The sequence below is a fragment of the Hippoglossus stenolepis genome, chromosome 14 (genome assembly GCF_022539355.2).
Source record: "Hippoglossus stenolepis isolate QCI-W04-F060 chromosome 14, HSTE1.2, whole genome shotgun sequence".
NCBI lineage: Eukaryota > Metazoa > Chordata > Actinopteri > Pleuronectiformes > Pleuronectidae > Hippoglossus > Hippoglossus stenolepis.
The window spans coordinates 15,033,519-15,053,637 of NC_061496.1; the positions used below are offsets into that span (position 1 = coordinate 15,033,519).

The 20,119-nt window shown below is 43.7% G+C and overlaps 1 protein-coding gene across 10 annotated transcripts in view; it reads right to left on the bottom strand.

Annotated features, from left to right (window-relative positions):
* elavl4 (ELAV like neuron-specific RNA binding protein 4) overlaps positions 1-20,119 on the bottom strand; it is a 74,365-nt gene that overhangs the window by 47,475 nt on the left and 6,771 nt on the right. Inside the window, exon 1 of one of the 10 annotated variants that reach the window (XM_035177476.2) lies at positions 11,719-12,069. The exons of 8 other annotated variants lie outside the window; for them this stretch is intronic. In XM_035177476.2, the coding sequence (XP_035033367.1) occupies positions 11,719-11,727 (9 nt within the window). In that variant the 5' untranslated portion in view covers positions 11,728-12,069. Of the gene's footprint in view, positions 1-10,367; positions 10,694-11,718; positions 12,070-20,119 lie in introns of those variants that run through there. One more of the 10 variants, XM_035177475.2, reaches the window with a different exon arrangement.

Sequence of the window (20,119 nt, forward strand, 5' to 3'; positions counted from 1 at the left end):
TGACCCCTATTTCTCTATCAAATCCTCAGCTGTAAATCAATGCAGCGACACCATCCCATCAGCAGTCTTCCCTCAAACAGCATAAAATCCCCATCAACAGCAGCTCGCCAGCCTTTCTTCCAGTTCTGGCTGCCGCAGCCAGCACCTCGACTTCTAGCTCAGTCAAATCAGAGAGATGTCTGCGCTGTGCATCGCTGTCTGTCCCGCTGTAGTCCCTGGGTGTGATGGATGGGAGTGATCTTCGTCGAGGCTCTTAGCAAGGACATTTTGGTGGATTAAAGAGGCTAAATCATTGTCTCATCCCCTACATGGGATCCCATCCGTAATTAAATGTCATTAATGTGGCTAAAGGTTTCAGCAGAGATGATATCTCTCTAATGTGTTGATGCCTATTCAGGACATATTAACCATGTCTCTGTGGTTGGTGAGGAGAGAAAGAATGGGAATATGAGTAAAGGGGTAAAAATAAAGCAGGAGAGACAGGACAGGAAGATCACTGTCAGCCTATAGTAGGCCTACATCACGCCTGTCACTTAAAATGACATAAAAGGTTGATTCTTCCCAACAGGGCTTTTTTCCCCTCTCGCTCTGTCTTTCATAACACAAATATCACGCTTGCCACGACTACGTTAAGATCTAACCTGTTTTTTTTTTGTACTCGCTGCGACTGTTCTCTGAATAAATAAAAGTGACACTGCAAGAGCGTCTAAAGCACTGCGTTGACAAAAACCTGCACTACTCTGGGTTGCATTTTCAGGAGGAATGGCTTCTGTGCAGTGCTCGTTTCTTAGACGAAGCCGAAGTAGCTTTCAGCCGGGCCGGTGGGACGGAGGATAGAGAGGACGCAGAAACAAGACAGTGAGGTAAGGAGAGCAGGCAGCCCTGATCCATCTGAGTCAGCACCATGTGTCATGAGCGAGGACACCACCTCCCCATGTAGCTGGCAAGTGAACGCGGTCGTGCACCTGTGCAGGCAAGCGGCCATTTTTGCGATGCTAGCCGCTATCTTTAGCACTGACATACACTAACGCGCACCTAAACAAACATTATAAACAAAAGTATGCAGACTTACTCAACTCAGCTTCCCACTATACACTGTTACTGTACCCACCTGCATGTCTCAGGTCAGAAATAAGCAATTCAGCAGAGCCATGCTATTTCAAACTGAACAACTACATATATTCCTCAAGCCCACAGCCATGCTTGCTGTATATATTTAAAAAAGGGGGCCTTGAATAACAAGATAAGAGGCTAAAGCAACCTCCTGAAAATGCGAGAGCAGCGGAATAAGACATTTGTAAACTTCTCCAACTGAACAAAATTTTCTGTATAATTCACACATGGAGTTCTGATTAAAACAGTTTCGAGGCTGGAAGTGGTAATATTGGCTTTGTTGAGCAGGTATTTAAAAAGCTATAAACAGCCTGGAGGTGCACGATAAGAACAAAACCTACAGCACAGCACTTACACAGAGAACAAGGGAGAGAGAGAGAGGCACGCTGGCCCGGCTGCTAAGCAGAGGCAGAGCTCTTCCTAATCTAATCACTGTTTTCCCCCATCAGCTGCATCTCACACACATCCTGCCGGCCTGTGTGTGTGCGTGTGTGTGTGTGTGTGAGTGTGTGTGAGAGAGTGTGTGTGAGTGCGTGTGCCTTGCAGCAAAGGCACAGAGCTAAATCACACAGACACCAACCAACCGTTGCACTCAAGAATTCATTCCACAGCCTTGGGTACTGTGTGAGGGTGTGTCTGGGTGTATGTGTGAGTGTGTGCGTGTGTGTGTGTGTAAATGCATCGTGTGCCCGGCTAATCTGGTTATTGATTCAGCTCCGAACCAGAGCTCATATAATCAAATAGCTGGAAGGGAAAAGGACAGCCGTCCATCATCTGTCTTAATGAGTAAACAGTGATGGAGGCAATGAATAACTGGAAACTACATGTAGTTGTAGCAGAGACGACTGCATCGCTGATAGAGACACGAGCTGAAACTTTCTATTTATCCTCGAGGAAATCTCCTGACATCCTTCTTTTTATGCTGAGTGACATGATAAAATGTCAGATTATTCCATTTCTTTTTTTCACATGACGAATATCTTTTTTGAGCCCAGTTAAGCATTGATGACGACATAACAATGGCGTGTTTAGCATTTTTCTAAGTCAGGAGCCACAAAGGGGCCAAATGATATGTCCAACATCTGTGCACAAATCAGATTGAGTCAGTATGGTGCACATTTAAGTAATCTATTGTGTACTGTTAGCTCTACAGCGCATTGAATATATTTAGAAAATTGTTCCTTGTTCAAGCACATTGTGTTTTTAAAAAAAAACATTCTTAATTAATTCCCTTATTTATTGTGACTAGTTTATTCAAAAAGAAAAAAGAGAGCACTTCAGGGGACAAATGAAATTAATCTTGGGCCAGTGCCCCCCTAGATCTGCCTCTGCCATTTGAACCAGATTTCTTTATGCTTTCAAACCCTTTTTTTTTTAATACACTGTCATTGAAATAGCTCAACTATTTCAGCTACTTTCCAAATGCCATAGCGTTGCTCTGTACCAGTAATTACACAATCAATTTGGAGTTTGACTTGAGAATTTATCGCGAGCCAATCTTCTGTGAAAATCTTTATCTCGGTGCAACTTGGTGTGGGAGTGGTACAATGAGAAATGGCACCGACTGCACTGGAGAAGAGGGGAGAGCGCGAGCGAGGCACAAAAGCCTAAATGTATACGGGCGCCGCTAACAGTCGAGGCCCGTGGCACACCAGCTAAAACATTAAGTGTGGCGTGCATTCAAATGAGCAGATTAAGCCCCCCCCCCCACCCCACCCCTCCCTCCTGCTGTACAGTGCAGAGTAATTGAAAATGCCCACAGGAGACTATCTCTACTCACATACTGTAGCGCGAGCCAGGGGAGGCAACATATAGAGGGGTGGTGGCTGATTGCCATATAAAATCCTGCAGTGACGTTTTAGTTCTGACAGCCTGTGGTGTAAGAGCTGCAGATCTGCGTGATAGCACACATCTATCATTTCGCTGCTCCCACTCTTTTTTATTTTTTTTCCTCCCCATATGTATCATCTTGGCAGGTGCTGGTGGTCGCTGCTGCTGACATTAATCAGTTTTGATAAGCACTGGAATTTAGATTATCCCCCCTATTTCCATATAAACTGTATAGTAAATGGAGCATTCCTGTCCATTGAAAGGAAATGTGCAATGATTGTGAATCCATAAACCTGTTTGGACAAACACCTCCATTATCAGAGTGACTATCTCAATCTGTGGCTTTCTAACTCAAGGACCCCACACACACACACACACACTACCAGATAGAAAATATTCAGAGGGACCCCCTCATAAACAGTGTGACCTTGGTACAATTTTACATTGCCTATTTTGTTTCTACTTATGCTATGTTATGTGAGAGAACAACACATGAGAAATAATACAATAGGCCTCTACATATATACATTGGCTATACTGCAACCATAAAAATCGTCATTGCTGCTCCCTTTTCTTTTGTAGAAATACTTTGAACATTGATTCACTTCTTTTCTCGTGAATGATGTAAATATTGTTATTTCGTCAATGTGCTTTTGTTACATGTCACATCTCTTGCACTTCTGTCCGTCCCGAGAGGGATCCCTCACTTGTGACTCTCTCTTACTTTTCCGCATTTTTTTCTCCCTGTTAACATTTTTTTTTTTTTTCAGAGGCGCCTTGTTAAGCCCCATGAGGCAAATTGTGATTTGTGAATAGAGGCTATAAAAATAAAATTTGATTGACTGAAATGTCTTGGAAAGATATTAGATTTGTATTTAAAAGATCTCACCACATCAACACAGACGACCCGTATATCATGATCATTTTAATGGAGTAATCTTGAAACATTTCTTGAACCCCCTGGCAGTGCGCCCTGGACCCCCAGGGGTGAGAACCGCTGCTCTAACTACCCCCTGACGTGGTTGGTTACCTCTTGTCTACGTAAAAAGAAAACAAACCACAGACTGATGAGAGAAAATAGTCTGGTATTATCTTCCTCCTCCAGAAAGATATATCGCAGTAGATAGATGAGAACTGTCAGTTCCAGCTTTATGATCTTTACGTACAGCTGCCCCTATCTTTATGAGCCACCGACCACAACTGACTTGCAGATGGACTTTGTGTAAACCCTCTCCTGCCACTGCGGGATTCTCCAGTGTCTTAGTTTACTGCACAGAGCAACATCAGCCTTTTTGCCTTGTGTTAGCGTTGCTATTGATGACATGAGGCAGGCTAAAGGATGTTGTGAGGGAAGCTGTGTTTGCCCCAAAGTGTCTATTACCGAGCACAATGGTGCCATTTTGTAGCATGTTCAGTTGCATGTTAAATCTATAATTCATCTGGTTACAGAAATATATAAATGTTTAATATGTCAGAGGCGGTGAGGCCTGTCGAAAGCGTGACCTTGAAATGTCCTTTAAACATCACACGGCAACAGCGCTGGGGCTAGTTAAGCTGCCAAAGACAAACAACAGACAACGCACGCACACACACACACACACTGACTTTCTTTCTTTCTTTCTCTCTCTCTCTCTCTCTCTCACACACAAGCACACACACACACACACACACACACACACACACAGCCTGCCTGCTGATGCTTTCCGCTGCTTTCTGTTCTCTTTTTTTCCTGGGATGCAAAATGCAGATGAGACGAGTCAGCCGCTTGTGCACAGTCTCAGGAGGAACTGCCACTCATATCCAAACATCTGTATGAATACCAAAACACACAGGGTACAGCGGAGGATGAGAGAAAGAGGGGGAGGGAGGGAGGCAGAGAGAGAGAGAGAGAGAGAGACAGAGGGAGCAGTAAAGTAGCTAAGAAAGCCAGTGTTCCTCTCTCCTTCTGTATCTTTGACTGAACAAAGAGCTATATACACACGAATACCTCTTTCCTCCCACTGTATTTTCCATCGGGATATTTATTCTGAAAAGCAGCGATGCACAACAAGGGCTCGGTCCTGTGTTTGCTAGTGGGCTGAGGCGCTAACACTCCCCAGCTGATTATGTGTCTGTCTGTAGCAGTTTGAGCTGCTGCCAAAGGAATTAGGTCTAGTATTTGTGAATGCTGCTCCCCTCACAGCAGAATGCCTTTCCATGCCTCTCAGATTCCAGCTTTTTAAAAAGAGACGGGAGAGAGGAAAAAAAAAAACACATTTTAAATAAATGAAGGAAATCACTGTGGAAGCCTATTAAATTTTCAACGTGACCGTTTTGTGAGTCTTCATGTGTGTTTAGGCTTCACACAAAAGGAATATTTAAAAACCAAAGCATGCTAATTGGGACAGAGATTGTTACAGCAGCTTCTTATTCAAACAGGCTTTTGGCTCATTAGATGTTTCCATCCAGCTTTTGTTTAAAGAAAAGTGGAAAAGACATTTCAAGAAAATAAAAAATGTAGTGATATTTGAACGGGCTCTGTACTACCAAAACGCTGATGTACACATAATGTGCTCACACAAAATGTGCCAAAGCAATAGCAGAACCTCTTACCTCGACTGTAAGGGGCAAATAGAAATGTCTTTGTCTGCTTCAGCTGTATCTCAGTGTTGTGTCACACACATCAGATCTATACTTAGTAGTAGCAGCCTACAGTATATTTTAACCGTCAGTCGACCACACTATTTTAAATATAGCTGAGCACATAGATGCTTTGTTTGGGAAAATAATATTATTATAATAATGTTTTACCTCCAACAAACTAGGTTATGTTTTCATTAGCATTTGTTTGTTTGTTTGAATGTATTCCTCAAAAACTACTGAACCAATTTCCATGAAAGGGTGACCCAAGGAAAACCCCATTACATTTTTGTGTCTTTTTCTTTTCTTTACGTTTCGATTTTTTCAACATTTTAGTTCATTTCTCAGAGAATAATTCATGGATCTTGATGGAAAAAATCAGACATGTTTAAGGAACTAATATCTATAAGTGTGTGGAATTTGATGCAGATCTACATAAAGATCCAGATGTAGTGAATTTAAATGTGGTTTCATTCGGAGACATTCTAGTTTAAAAACTGTGTTTTGCTGCTGCAGTGTAAACTATATCAGTAAGTGTAACACTTTTAGGTGTCAGATGAATTGATACAATTGTTTTGATGCTATTGTGGCTCAGAATTTCCCTTAATGGTGGATCAAGGGAGGACTGAATGGCCTTTAAATTTATTTTTAAAATATTTTTTCCAAGCTTCACTTTACATGTTGAACAACACCACCAGTTGTGCTCCTTGGCACTATTGGGGGAAGAGCTCAGCAAATGCAATACAACTAACTGCTCAGTTCTGCCTCACATATCACCAGCATGTCTATCTAAAGAACCCAACTCTGAAACTCAGAGATAATGTAGTTAACATATAATTATAATTGACTGACTGGTGTCCATATGTCTCTGCTATATCATCTTTTGGTACACACCTAACTGAGGCTGGTCATTTTACAAAAAGCTAGAGAGGAAATTACCAGTATGTTACACATCTCACACATGCACAGCTACAATCATGAACCATACTACAAATACATGAACACACACACACACACACACACACACACACACACACACACACACACAGACCATTTGACATTTCTCTCTCTATCTGATACTGATGAACTGAAGGGTAAACTCTCTTTACAAAAAACTGAATCCACATTAATAGAGTTGCAGCCATGACAATACACTCCTGACACAGAGTATAAGATTGCTAAAGGCCTTCGACTTAGCTGGTGTTTACCTCCTGTCCTTCTACAAAGTGGACTTTATGAAAATCCATACCAGGCATTCACTACATGCTGGGCAACATTGCGCAAGCAGGTTCCACCCACACTGTGCATATTCCACTTCCATCTAAATGTATGTTTTTCTGCTGTTAAGTAATAACAGCTGCAAACTATCCAATTGGCCTCACGGCAGATAACTGGGCCTGGGAGAACAGCTTGAAGGTGTTTTTATACGTCCGCAGAGCGCTGGTCTGACTCAGTCTGTTCGTTTATCTCAATAGGTCTCAAATGTTCAGAGCAAGATCTAATTGTTTAAGAAATGTACTTTACAGCAATTAAATTTTGTTTGTTAGAAATAAAAGGAAATGAGGAAAAAGTAATTTTCCAGGGCTGTGCAATAAAACAATATAATACAATATAACTTTCATCAACAGCGACACAAGAGAAGTGGAAGTTATATCGATATGATGCGTATGCAGTAAAATGTTATACTGTTTGTCAAATGTTGTTGTTATTCTCTGTTCATAAAATGTATAACAAGTTTAAAACCACAACCTTCACTCAGGAGCAAATATCAGTCTTTAAACTTAAAATAAATAGTTTGACGTTCATCGCAAATATTATCGATATTGACAATATACATTTTTTTATCTTTAGATATTTTTTGGGTTGTGTCGTGCAGCCTTATAAAATTTATTTTTTTCAATCACTCCAACTATAGCTTAATCTAATGCAGCCTAACATAGCAATCCTGCAATAAATCCCACCTTCATGAAGGTTATACATTGGCTCCATCCCACCCCCTCTGCCCTTCCAGGATAAGCAGTAGATAAAGATGAAGGTTATAGTGTTAAGTTTGCATTGACACAGTTTTAAAGAGGTGTGGTTTCACCTTTTTGTTCATTTTGGAGGATGTGGTTTGTCGTGCTGTTGATCAACTGTATTGGTTTATATGAACAGGTGTTTCTATTATTTATATTTCTATTACTTTGTCCAACCCATGTATATCAATGCAGCTAAGTAAGACAAACAAATATCTGGAAAATGCAGTTCAGCAGCACCACAAGCTACATTCTCCAAAATTATAAATTAAATCATGACCTCTCTACAACAATTTCATTAAAAACTGATAATTATAATCTTCATGAAGTTAGGATTTACTGCAGGAGTGTATTTGACTGCATGGTTTTTGGCTTGATGTTCTTAATAAACTGTAAACTGAGTGCAGTTTACTATCTGTAGATGCGCAGAAATATAAAATATCTATGCACTTGGTGGTCGTGCAGGGTTAAGCTGGAATTCCTCTCTCGTGTAAATAAGTCTGCTCGTTCCACTTGCGCCATGAAACGCAACAGCCTGTTTATCGACATATATAATGCGGCACACCCATCAACAGTAAAACCTAGAGAGCTAATGTTTGAGCATAGGAGCACAGAAAAGAAGATTAAGAGGCAATTGTTTCCCTGCCTGAGCCACTTCTCTCCAGTGCTCGCTCGATCCATTTCCTTGGTGTTTAATCAGGCTCTAGTTAACCATGTCACTCTGCATCTGGACATGCGTCAGTTGCTCCTCGGATAGACACACTCACGCTGACACAAACGCACAAAGCCAATAACACAGACATAAAAAACGCAGCACAGGCGATCATGTAATTGAATTGCCGGAGAAATATTCCTCGATTGTCCTTTTGCTTCGACTTTATTTTTATTTCTTAGTCAATTTCTACATGACGTCCATGAGTCATCGTCATTGTTGCTCAGACCTATAATCCCCTCAGAAACAAAAAAAACACTGCTCCTCATATCTTATATTTCTCTATGATCTTCAGTTACATTTGAAACACCAAGCACACATTGGGTTCCTGGACTGTAGCTCATAAATTCTTCACACACTCCATCCTACTATGTGTAACCTTGGAGCTCATGGTGTTCTGCCTCAGGGTAATAGAGCCACTGCATGTTTGTGTGTGTGTGTGTGTGTGTGTGTGTGTGTGTGTGTGTGTGTGTGTGTGTGTGTGTGTGCGTGTGCGTGCGCTTGAAATGATGGCGTGTGTCTAGTCCTGCTGGTTCCCATCAGGAGGCCTCGTAGTGCACACTCATATCTGATTCCTTCAATACTGATGAATATTCCACATTCCCTCTCTAGCTGCTCCTTTTCATTCCCCGTGTCCATCTCTTCTGCGCCACCTGCCCTGCTGGTATACACATAAAAACAATACCCTCCCTTTCTCTGCATTGACGCCCATTAATGTGTCCTCTCACGTGTTCCTGCTAGGCCCCCCTCCACCCATGCCACACCGAGCTGCTGCTCCTGACCGTCCAGCGAGGCGGCGCTGCTATAGCCGCGTCACAAAGCAGGGGGGAGTCGCCGTCGTTTTTCAATTAGCATTTTGATTGCGTCCGATGGAAAGAAGCCAGTGTGCAAACAATCAAACATTTACCTGCTGACAAATGGATATTGCTTCCACTGGCCTTCATGCAAATGCCGAAAGTGAGTCAGTACACTTGATGGTAGGAGAACCATTTTGAAAACCGATGGGTGCACCGAGAATGCAAAAGAAATGGTATCGACCGCGTGGTCAGAATGGTGACGCAGTACCGTTTGTGGAATAAAACTCTGCCTTACTGTGAATTATGGGGAAAATATGAATAGTTAACCTCTCACTGTGTCAAAGGGGTGTGATGGATGAATGGATGCAAAGTTAGAGTCAGTGTAAAGTAGCTGAGCAAAAGAGGATTGTTTAATAGATCATAGTTTCTCTCCTGACTGCTAATACATACATTCACACAACCGTTAATCACACACACACACACACACACACACACACACACACACACACACACACACACACACACACACACACACACACACACACACACACTTAAGAGAATCCAGAATCCACTACAGCCAGATCATATATTGAAATCCAGGCATGCGCATTACTCCCAACACACCTACTCCATCTTTCTCCGGCTCTGGCACAACACATGGACAACACACACACCCACTGAGTGCACAAGCAGCATGACGGATAACACGTCTACTCACGTAATTAACAAGGACTGCTTTGCATGCATGAATATCAAACCCACACACGTCCACAGTTTCCCCCTTCCCTCTTGTAGTGCATTCAGAATCGATAGTCGGCATCCCACCTCTACTGCTGCGGTGTTACATGCAGGTAAATATTTCAGAGTGGCGCAAAGGCAGGAAAAAGGGTGAGGGGGGACACATCAGACCAAGCTTGAACATAAAATGGGAGCTGTTTCCCCCGATTTAACTCTTCCCTTCCTCCATTCCTCTCCCCAGCTTTCCTTACCTCCACACCTCTCCCATTAGCATGATATCTGGCTCTCCGTCCCCGCCTGTCTACCTCCATTTCTCATCCTGCCCGCAAACCTCGCCACACACGAGCCCCCCATGCTTTGTCCACCTTGTGTATGAGGAAACTTAACATTCAACACAACAAATAGTTCCAACATTGTCACTGCATCGGCTGTGCTACAGGAGCCTGTCACACTGCAGCCACTGCAGGCTGCCTATAAATTCAACAATGGTCATCGATGTAAACGGTAGTACAGTGGCAGGCTGCCTGTGAGCCTCCTCCTTACCATCTTAAACCCATTCCACTCCATTTGGGAGACGCCGGCCGTGGTCTCACGCTGTCTCTCTCCTCACACAGCAGCAACACACCTAACGCCTCAGCCAAGAGAATCCCCTACTCTCTCCCTCGCTCACTCTCTTCCTGTACTCTGACACTTGGTCTCCCTTTCTCTCACTCGCCTTCTGCACTCTGCCTCTCGTCCTGTTTCCTGGATGTGGAGTCTTATCAGCGAGCACCAGAGGCATGAGGAGCGAGCATCGCCTTCTTCTTCCACAGATGCTGAGAGGAGAGTGGTGAGCCTGGATGAGAGTGCTGGGCTGCAGCAAGCCTCCCCTCCTCCTCTCTCCCCTCCCCTCCCCTCCCTCCATCCCGTCCCCGCTCCCTCCCTCCTCCCCCTCGCAGCCACCCGCCCAGTCGCCTGCTCAGCTGGAAGGTCAGAGCCCGCCCACTCCCCCTACTCCCCACCAACCTCGCTCTTCTTTAGAGCTCGCGATTGGCTTCTTGCCTTGCCTCTCAGCCCTTGGCCTCACCCCTCCAACGTCCCCATCCCATCCCCAGCCCCTCGGTGTTAACACCTTCGCTCTCTGGCTGGCTCGCAGCCCTCGTCGGCACACGCCAGCCTCAGCCTGGTGTTTGGCAGAGAAAAGGCGCCTCTGAATCCCAGCAAAGCAATCAATCGCTGCTGAGCTCCGCGCTTGAGTGAGCCGGGCGGCGCGGCGCAGGGGCGCAGCTCTTGGAGAGTGATTGCAGCCTCGGGCTCTACGGTAATAGGATGCCGGCACAGCGCTGTATATAAATTAGCTATTACTGGGTTCATGTAAAAATCACCATGTACATTTACATGACTGTGTGTATAGGGACTAACTCGGTCTCCCCCACCGCTTGTCTCTCTCTCTTCTTTTAAACACAAACACTTTAACGCACACAGGAGGGACTATCATACAGAATGAGTGGAGTAAAGATTTTGTAATTTGTTTTTTTATTATTCTCCAACTACGACAAAATGGTCTGATTTGTTGCTTAGTCGTAATTTGCATTTAAATGTTAATATGGAGTTATTTTGGACTATATGATATCAGAGGGAAGGCACGCACACACACACGCGCTTGGGAAGTCGGTGTCCCTACAGGTGTGATTCAGTGAACTCCCATTCAAATGATTTATAATTATTCAGATAGGCAAAGTGTTGTGTGCTGTACACAAAACGCGGCTCCACCTGCTGCTGCGGTACAACACATATCCCCGTATTAACACATCCCAGCTTGCGGCGGAATTTTACGCAGAAATCACGCACAACAAAGAGAAGAAAACGTGCGTTACAGAGACCGTGCGCCCCGTGAAGCCTGCAGCCTACTCACCATGACCATTCTCGTGTCGGTGCTACGGACGCTGACGGCGGAGTTCCTGACGGACAAAACTGCAAAAAGCCGGTGAAGTGAGCGTGGAGGAGCGGCGTGCCTCAGAGGACGAGTGGATGTATGGTGCGGAGCGGAGCCGGGGACTGCACAGGGAGGGAACACGAGCGGTGCTATGGGCAGGACCTGACAGCGGAGGCACTGGCGCTCGGTAAATAAAAGAAAACTAAAAACAAAACAACGCGACGAGAGGAGAAGGAAAAGAGAGAGTCGAGCAGAGTCAAACACCTCCCAGTGTATTTCCTGAAAAAAGCCATTTATGGAAAGTCCAGTCACCTCGCGCGCCGCCTCCAATTGGCTGGCGAGGTGCGGACTGGGCGGCGCGTGCGCTCGCGGATGAGAGTGGAGGAGGAGAACGGAGCTGATGGAGGGGATCAGCACGCGCACAGACACAGACACTAGAAAGCAGTTGAGGTGACTTTTATGTACGTGCACGCGCATAATTATCCCTCAGATGACTGTTGATAATGATGCATAAGATCAGCATAGGCTTTAACTCATGCACGGAGCTCGAGGTTCCTGTACCACTCATTTTATTTCAATAAGCACGGACATCATATTGGTTATTTGTAATGTTGCAGTGGTGTTTGAATGTATAGGCCCAGTCCCTGTTCCTTCTGAGACCCCCTTTCTTCCACCTCAACATAACCCCCAGCCTGGGCTCCTAAAACCACACCATTCAAAAAGTACTTTCTCATACACAAATCCTTATGTTCATCTTTTTGATTTGTAAATATCATCTATTTAATCAAATTTTACAATCAAATTTTGTTTACAAATACTGTTGCCAATTATTCACACAAATTCTAATCGTCACATCAGTTTTTAAAAATGTTTTTCCTATTGATTCCTTCTACTGATTGATTTCTAAAGACAATTGTCCATGCCTTGCAGCGAACCTGCCTCAGGTTAATGTTGTCCAGCTTGTCTCAGACAGACAAGAAGAGGGAGCTCTTGCTTCCTTTAACACAGTTACCTGGCAGCTGCAGCACTCGGCTGTTCCTTCATACACACATGCTTACACTGAGAATGGAAATGAAATGCATGTTGTCCCCCACACCCTGCTCGATAGGAATACATAAGCATATTCAAATACAAATGCACAAACGCACACACACACACACACACTCACCATGTTTCCCAGCATGTGATTTTTCTTTGTCGTCTTGTCAGCTCTGACTCTCATGCTGGTTTGTTTCAATTAGCTCAGCTGAGTGAGACCTGGCAGAGCTAATGTAACTAGCAGACGTCCATAATAAACTCAGAGATTTCTTCTCTCCCAGATACATCCCGATGCATGATCGCTCTTTATTTACACAATCCACTGACATGTGACTATAACCGAGTTTCACATAATATTTGTAATTGTGAAAAATTCCTGTGGAGTCCAGGTTATGGTCACATTTTTCGATAAAAAAACAACAACTAATTGTTGTCTACATGATCTGTAGATGCAGCAATCTTGAATTTCAGTGAAGCTGAAACTAATTATTTGTTATTAATTGTTTAAGTCAAGGTGCTAATTATTGTCATTTTCCCAGCATCCCAAAGTTAAGATTTGCTGCTTTTTTGGGGTGTTGGACTGTTGCTCTGAGATTCCAAAAACAAAAATAAAGCTTCGACCTGAGATAGATAAAGCAAATAATAAAATATATTCATTGGCAGCTTCTTTCTAAGTGATTTACGGTAGTTTCTGTCACCTCCTCTCACAACAACACTGATATTCAAGCAAATCCTGGAGTTAAATAATGCCCTCTGTACCTCACTGCTGTGAGTATGTATAATCAATGATGATCCCACATTGTAAACAAAGGGTATGATACACCACACGTACCACATAATATATGTACTAATACTAATAGGTGTATGTGGACGGTGAATCAAGTAGCTACACAAATGAGCTCCCAAATCAACACACTGAAAAAATAATGTTGGTAAAGAGGGAAAACAGGGAAAAGACGAGCACACCAAAAAACTGAGCAGTGAGCTGAAGCTCCCCAGTGACTCCACTTCACCTCCGACCTCCCCACCTGTCTGCTGAGCTACAGCTAGCGAGCTAGCCTAGCAGAACCATGTGCCTGACATACTAATGAGAATTCTCAGTGTGCCTTCAATTAGGCCTGAGCAGTACACACACACACACACACACACACACACACACACACACACACACACACACACACACACACACACACACACACACACACACACACACACACACACACAGAAGATGGGCTAAACAAGCTGGCTTTTGTTTCAGATAGGATAGAAAACCATGGCACTGGCAGTATGGAGATTTGAAGCGGTCATACTGTATATTTATCCCAACAGAGGGAGAATGATGTGGAGTGAAACCCAAACGAAAAAGGGATTAAAATAGAAGAGCATCTTTGTCTCTTCTCCTTTGTCATGTGCGTCTGTATCTTTCCTGCCAAAAGAGCAGAGAGAAGCGACATTTGCAGTTGAATAGTTCAGGCAACAAACCCTCAGTTTCCTGTCCATCTTTTATCCTCCTGCTCTGACCTTTCAGTTTAATAAAGGCCTTGGGTTGGACCTGGCAAAAAATATAAAATCTCCATCTCACTGCTATATTATTCTTCCACATCCATGTTTTTTTATTGTTGCTTTTTTAAATGTCTCAATGTAAAGAACAGGAAAGCAGATACATGGCAATGCCCCCATCACAAATCACATTCGTTGTTGTATCAACTTTTAAACGTTGATGGGCAGAGGCGGTAAAACGTTGGGTGAAAATAGTGGGTGATCATTATTTCATAAGATTTTGCTTTCTCCCTCTGTAATACGATCCAAATAACCTTTCCTCCAAATGAGAATGTGTTTTGAAATTGGAAATAGTCTCACAGTTGTCTTACTCGCTGTGTCATTTCCCCAAATTGCTTTGCAGGACCGTGGTTTTATAAAGCAATGAAAGTGACTGCCACTACTCAGTAAATTAGCTATAAACACAATCTGCTGTTTGCTGTGTGTTGTGTGGTGAAGTGTTTGTTTGTGTGTGTGTGTGTGTGTGTGTGTGTGTGTAGTTATGACATACAGACACATACCAAAGATGGAACCATGTTGTTGCCATGTCCTAGTAAAGGATACACACTGTGCGTTATAATAATGTGTGTGGACAGATGGAGGGAGTGGCTCTATCAAGGGCATCCATGTTGAGATACTTTACAGTGTGTATGTCAGAGATCTAGCACTATAGCTTATTAACCGGTGGATGTGGCCACTTTTCTTATAGTTTATGTCCGTCTGCGAATAAAGTGCAACGTAACAGTGAGCAAATGTAAAAATGCCAGAGATGTAATTAAAGGTAATGACTAAAGCGACTACAGTGCTTTTTGAAATGTAATTTTCATTTGGTCAGACTTTGCACAAAAACGTACACAGCGTTGATTGGATGCATTATTTGGCCGTTTTAAATGATGACCGATGCTAAATAGTTTTTTAAGGAGGCAAATGATATTTCTTTCCTCCTGTAAAGTTTAGAAAGTTAAAAAGCTTTTGTGGCTTAAACCCAGGAGGGCCAGCCACACCGTCAGCAATGTGAAATCCCATCTCACCGATTGGCTCTGGTTCACATCCATAAATGCACACACACACACACACACTCGTACAAAACGGATTCCACACAGACTTTCATAAAAAGAAAAAAAAGGAGGCACACAATATTTTGGTTCGGGAAGTGCGTCGCAGTCTGACACGGTGACGTCTGTGTCGACAGCGTTTTAAGGGCCGGAGCCCAGAAGTGCGCTTGAGCCTGTGTTTCCATCCTGCTAATTGAGAAAGCAGAGAGCTGGCTAATTGACATGAACTCCCCCTGCCCTCCACTCTGCCCTGCGCCTCCACCCTAAACCCCTCCTCGTTTCAGACCTTAATGGATTAACTGCAGTCTGCGTTGTCACTCTCACTCCCTCGGGTTCTTTTGCACAAACCCGTGATGCTGTTGCTCTGCCACGCCCTTTGGAAATCACAGCTTGTTGAAACCAAATCTCCAGTTTCAAACTGCTATTGAATATACTGGTCGCACAGTTCTGCACACACACAATAGTTCATACTCTGACAGCAGCCGACATGCACTGTTCGGATAACAAGTGTGAAAGAGCAGGTAAAGTAAAGCGTGCTCAGTATGGCAGGTTTGAATATGCATTGTGCAGACTGTGATCATTGTGGGTGGCTCTCGGTTTGAGTCTTGTCAACTGCCTGATGCGGTGTCTCAACACCTGTCCTATGTTTCACTCCACATAATAAGGCTTCTATTTAAAGGAGGAGAAGTGAGGATGACAGCCGAGGTGTTACCTCAAAGTGCCGCAAGAAAATACCTTGATTATTAACAAGAGAAGGAAAAGTTGTGTTTTCACAGCAAAACTGATATTTGCATTTTTTCCGAGTGGGGTTGAGAACAAATTGATGCAACCAAGGACAAAAGATGGAAAACCCAATCTGAAACTGAATTATTCCTGCCACAGTATCCGGAAACAGCACTGTAATGTAGTATAATCAATGCTTTGGAGAACAATGCATTACTTTTTGGGGATTTCACTTCAAAATACCGCAGTAACCTACGCTGTAAAACAACCTAATACATCTAATAGAGGAGAACACACTCCTCGGCGTGCTGCGGCTTTTTTAGCCTCTGCTTGATTTGTCCTTGAAGGGTAGATTGAGTTGCTCTATTGAAGTTCTGGCAGTAGGAGCATCTTGCTGTGCTACTCAGTCTGATGATCGCCTCTTTCCTGGCAGGTGTCCACCCTCTGCCGGTAACAATCAACAAATGAGAATCATAGGCTTCAACTGCGCTCGCCTCCCTGCCCGACGACAAACTCAGCATCACGGAGTCCCAGACAGCAGACAGCTATTAACACGATGTGGCTGCCTCCGGACAGCGAGGGACGGTTTTGGACTCAGATGACTTTTGTTGTTTGCTTTCAATGATAAGACCATGGGCTTTATACTCATGAATTAATGGTGTACAATGTATGGATACTATCTTTATAGTAATTTCATGCTCAGAGGAGACAAGTGCACCTGCATCACTGTTGTTGGTTCAATCAAAATCCTTCCCTCTTTTCTTTCTCACCGAAAGCAGGAGCCTGTGTGCCGAGGTGTTCCGACAATTCAGTAATGGAGGAAGCAGTTCTGCCGCAACAGCTTCTCGTTAAAGAGAAAACTTACATCCTAAAGCAGGAGCAGCAGAATCTCTAGTAATATCCTAACACCGAAAATATGACCTTCAGATTAGTTTTTCTAGTTAAAGCTCTGTGCTAGTTATTTAAAGAAAATCTAATACTTTTCTCATCATTTCAACGCCACGAGATTCGCGTATATATTTTTGAGACGTCCTGCGGAGAAACTAATTGAAAAGAGATGAAAACATTGAGATGAAGCCTGAAAATGTGACATTTATTATTGAGTTACAGCTCAGTGCTTCAAGGGTCATTGTTGATTGTGAGCAAATAAAAAGCAGACATTTTGCTTTGAAAAACCTCGAACAACTAAATCCCACATGGGCGGCCTTGCTACAAATGTGTGGACCCATGGTCATGGACGGACCCTTGACTGTATTATTATTTAAATAAACACCATATTAAAGACGAGTATTTCAGTAGATTTGAAGCTTTCCTCCCACATCCTCTTCTTCCCTGTGTCAGTGGGCACGGTGCAGCGCCGGCTTTAACCCCTGCATGTGTCACTTTCCCCTGGTAGAAAGCTCCTCAGATCAGAAATGAATTCATCATGCTGATCCTGGAACAAGGCTGTGCTGCATTTGTCACAGCCACTTTCTACCACTTTAACTCAAAGCTGTTTGGTACAGCCGGAGCTTTGCAGACTGCGAGGATGTGACAGGGGGGATGTTTGAAAGCTCGGGCTGAACGCTCTGTCTCTCTCCCTCTCTCCCTCTCTCCCTCTCTAACTGTGCAATAGCGAGCAAACGCTTGTTCAGTCTCTGTGTAAACTGCAGAAACGCTCTCGTCTTTTGTTGATTTAATTCACAATAATACAGAGACGTGTGCTTTGTCAGGGTTTTGATTAATTGGTGTTTTGACGAGGGAAAACAGAAAAAAACATGAAATTTAAACATTCAAATTCAAATTACGCACTTTTGAGCAAACATATGGATAATTTATTTATTTGAATGGAAGCGATAATGCAGTGTCTTTGAGGCTGCAGATGAACACAAATGAGAAAAGGTTTGCGGAGGTGCCCAGAGAGGCTTAGCTATGCCTTGGCTGTTGAGTCTGGCATGTGCTCTGGCACTACGAGTGTATTCTCAACAGGACTCTGGTGGATTAGTGTCCATTTGGACAACAGAGCGGTCCGCAGCGTGGGGTGACATTCAACTCCAGCGGGCCAGCAGCTCGCACACTGATCAAGTTTAGTCTGGCTGTTAACCGCCATCGATGTAAAGTAAATGCTCTGGTGTGTGTTGGTTATATTCGGAGGTTGTTGAGTTTCGTGTGATTACTATGATATCAACCTGTTTTTGTGTTCTATTGTAGTCCTGTTGTCTGTTGTGTGTTTGAAATGCAGCAGTGGTCGAGCTATAGTGCAGGTGGGTCAATTGACCATTGGGTGTAGCGACAGGCTTTTGTGGGGGGCAGCTCATTTTGCGTTTGATCCCGGTCGGGGTACATCCACTGCACACAGGGCGACTGCTGTGGTCCATCTGGTAGAGTCACACACACACACACACACACACACACACACACACACACACACACACACACACACACACACACACACACACACACACACACACACACTATGCACTGCAGATCGTCCCACTCAAGGTTTTTTCGACTGCTGCTCACTCAGACCTTTTTGTCTCCATTATTTATTTTCGCTATTTCTGCTGTGGTTATGTGTCTCCCTACAGAAATGACTCCTGGTTTCTTCTTTCAGTGAATTTCAAACGTGAGCAGTTAAAACGCCACCTGCCATCTGTAATGAAGTGTTTTTTAAAACCTCATCGAAAAAATCTCTCACTATCAGATCTGCATAAACGGCTGCGCTACGGCGTTTTGATAAGGAGTAACCTTTTCGAAAGGAGACTCGTCCAGAGTCCGTCACAGGGCTGGCCTACGGCATTGTGGACCGAAAACATGCCCACGCTGCAGAAATCCAGCTCTCCAAATGTCACTTCATGCTTAACCGCCCTTTATCATGCCTGAAGAAAAGTGGGCAATGCACGGCGAGAAAAAAACTCCAGCGGGTTCCAGTTTAAATGCCTACATGCTTAGAGACGTGCTTCATTTATTTTGTTTGTTTGAAACATTCGGCTGATTCAAGAAAAGGATTTAGTCGAAAACACTCTGTTATTTCTCACACAGAAAATACCAAGATATTATGTAAGCTGCATAATGTTACGATACAACAAAGAGAGGGATAAATACATATACTGTACATAAGAGCTGCATGTCTCCGTGTAGTCCTGTAAATTAGCTCACTTTAAGTCTAATGTTTCTGACAGACTCCACAGTAAAACTGAACGCTGCTGTTAGAATTCATTTATTATTAATGGGAGTGAGGGGTTAGCAGATAATGATGATGATGTTGTCGCATCTCTGGGTTGTGTAGAGGAACCACTTAGCGTTGGCATTCCCTCGGACAGGAATACCAGCAGTATTTTCTTTTCATTCGTCCAATATCTTACTCAGCAACAGCTATCAAACTTAAGCCCATCGATTGAAAAGAAAGTCTGTGACACATTTAAAACTATTTTCTGAACACACAGTAAACACAGGCCCCTATTGCTCCACTACAGCCGACCTCCCAGTGGAACCAGTGGCCAGCTACTGTAACTGCAGCGGTCATCCATCAGCGCTAATGCACAAGTCAACCATACATCATTTATTCATGGTGACAGCAGATATTCTGGGCCCCCCCCACCAAAAAAAACCCTGGCAATTAGTGAATCAATAAAAACGCATTGACTTTGAAACTATCATTTCTGTGAGCAGGGGGAGGGGGTCGTGTTGTTCATCAACATGCCAGGTTCCCCGACGCAGACAATCACTCAAGTATCGGCAGGCGTTTGTCAGCTCAGCATCAACAGGCGCTGAGCTGTCAACAACGCGGCACATTCCCTCACATCGCTGCCTCCAAAATGACTGCCAGGTATCGTCTGGTCAGGAATCATCACCTACAAAATGGGCGTCTGTACAGGGCTTGAGCCATAAATTCCTTTTTGGGGGGGAAAATTGATTGATTCAATGTTCTTTCAGTCGGATGATTGTGTTTGCAAAATGAATATGTGTCTAAGCCATCTGAGAGAGATTATCACAGACACAGAGAGGCCAGTAAAAGGCTTTGCACTGGCTAATACCTCTTTTGT